Source organism: Cyprinodon variegatus, unplaced genomic scaffold (genome assembly GCF_000732505.1).
Source record: "Cyprinodon variegatus isolate N-32 unplaced genomic scaffold, C_variegatus-1.0 Scaffold11, whole genome shotgun sequence".
In the NCBI taxonomy this organism is placed as follows: domain Eukaryota; kingdom Metazoa; phylum Chordata; class Actinopteri; order Cyprinodontiformes; family Cyprinodontidae; genus Cyprinodon; species Cyprinodon variegatus.
Window position 1 is genome coordinate 462,585 of NW_015150464.1, and position 1,362 is coordinate 463,946.

A 1,362-nucleotide genomic window follows, 5' to 3' on the forward strand; every position below is an offset into this window, starting at 1 on the left:
TTAAAATCCTACTGATAAACTTAAATGTATCTGGCAGTATAAATTATTATTTGTATTCATGACGCGTGAAAAAACACTTAAGAGCAGAAAAGATCAATGCAAAAATATTTTAAGTACACCAATTTACTTTTTTTGTCAAATCTGATACGATATAATACGTAGAGGTTATAAAACTACATTTCCCACTTTAGGCTAAAATTGCGCTAACGGCGTGTTCCTTGTTTTGATGACGTAACCACGGCTAGTCAATGGAGTCAAGCGGTCAGGGAGAACGAGGCCATAACATATTTAAACTGTATTTTCTCTTAAAATAACAACCGCGAGGAGATAAAGGCTATTTTGAAAAGAATGGTTGTCAGAGAGTAGTTACACCCCAAATAGGTGGCACTTCCGCCGACGACGGGCTGTGACAACATAACGGCCTATATGTGGGCTAATTAGCTAACCTGTTAGCTAGCGACTTTTTTTTTTTTTTATCGTTCACAAAATCAGCAGTGCGGCTTTTTATTTCGTTTTCGTTATCTCATCTGATCCACTTCTGTTAAGAAGACATTTCCTCTCAACAATGGCGGAACAGGGTCCAGTTGTCGCACAGCAGAATTTGGACAGGTGAGTGAAGCCTTACCAAACAAGCTAGCTACAGTTACGTAGTTTTCTGAGATTTAACAATTATGACCAATAGTAAAGAGATATTCATAAAATACTCGAGGATTTATAGGTATTAGTCAGAAATGTGGAGTTTACCTTTTACACTATCATGGTTTGTAGAGTTTTTAAGGGTCGTCCTTGGCTATCTGATGCTGACAGTGGTTTGACTTGTGACCCTTTAACTCCTGCCATGACACACAGGCTTCATGAATGAAGGACTTCAGTCGGAAGCTCGATAATTCAACGTTTTACGTGTATATATGCGTTTAAACTGGGTCATTCTAATAAAAAATGTACGTTACGAAATAACCAAATCCCTTTACGAAACATTAGCCAACAGCTAAGACACGAGGTGTCAGACATCCCAAGTTCCAAAAACTCATTGCAGGGAGATGCTTATAATGATGCTTATTTTTCTTTCACAACAAATTGAAAAAGAATTCTCTAATTTTTACAAATGAATTTAACAGTTTTTCTTGAATTCTAATCTAAATGTTATAGAAAAAGGTTGTTTTGGCTTAAATTAAAGGAGAATTCCGGTTTTTAACACTTTTAGCCCATTTTCTGTAGTGTCCAGGATGAAATCGAATGATCGACACCAACATTTTGACAATTGGTCCTGTCTCTGCTTGGAATGTTTTTGAAACCAAAAACATGGTTTTTTGTTTTGTTTTTTTTAACTTAAAATGTTTTTACATCACAATTTCTAGTTTT

At 35.8% G+C, this 1,362-nt stretch overlaps 1 protein-coding gene across 1 annotated transcript in view; it reads left to right on the top strand.

Moving 5' to 3' along the window:
• The first annotated feature begins 241 nt into the window (after positions 1–241).
• march5 (membrane associated ring-CH-type finger 5) overlaps positions 242–1,362 on the top strand; it is a 27,776-nt gene continuing 26,655 nt past the window's right edge. The window contains exon 1 of the mRNA XM_015380052.1: positions 242–609. Within this exon, the coding sequence (XP_015235538.1) occupies positions 566–609 (44 nt within the window). The 5' untranslated portion in view covers positions 242–565. The remainder of the gene's footprint in view (positions 610–1,362) is intronic.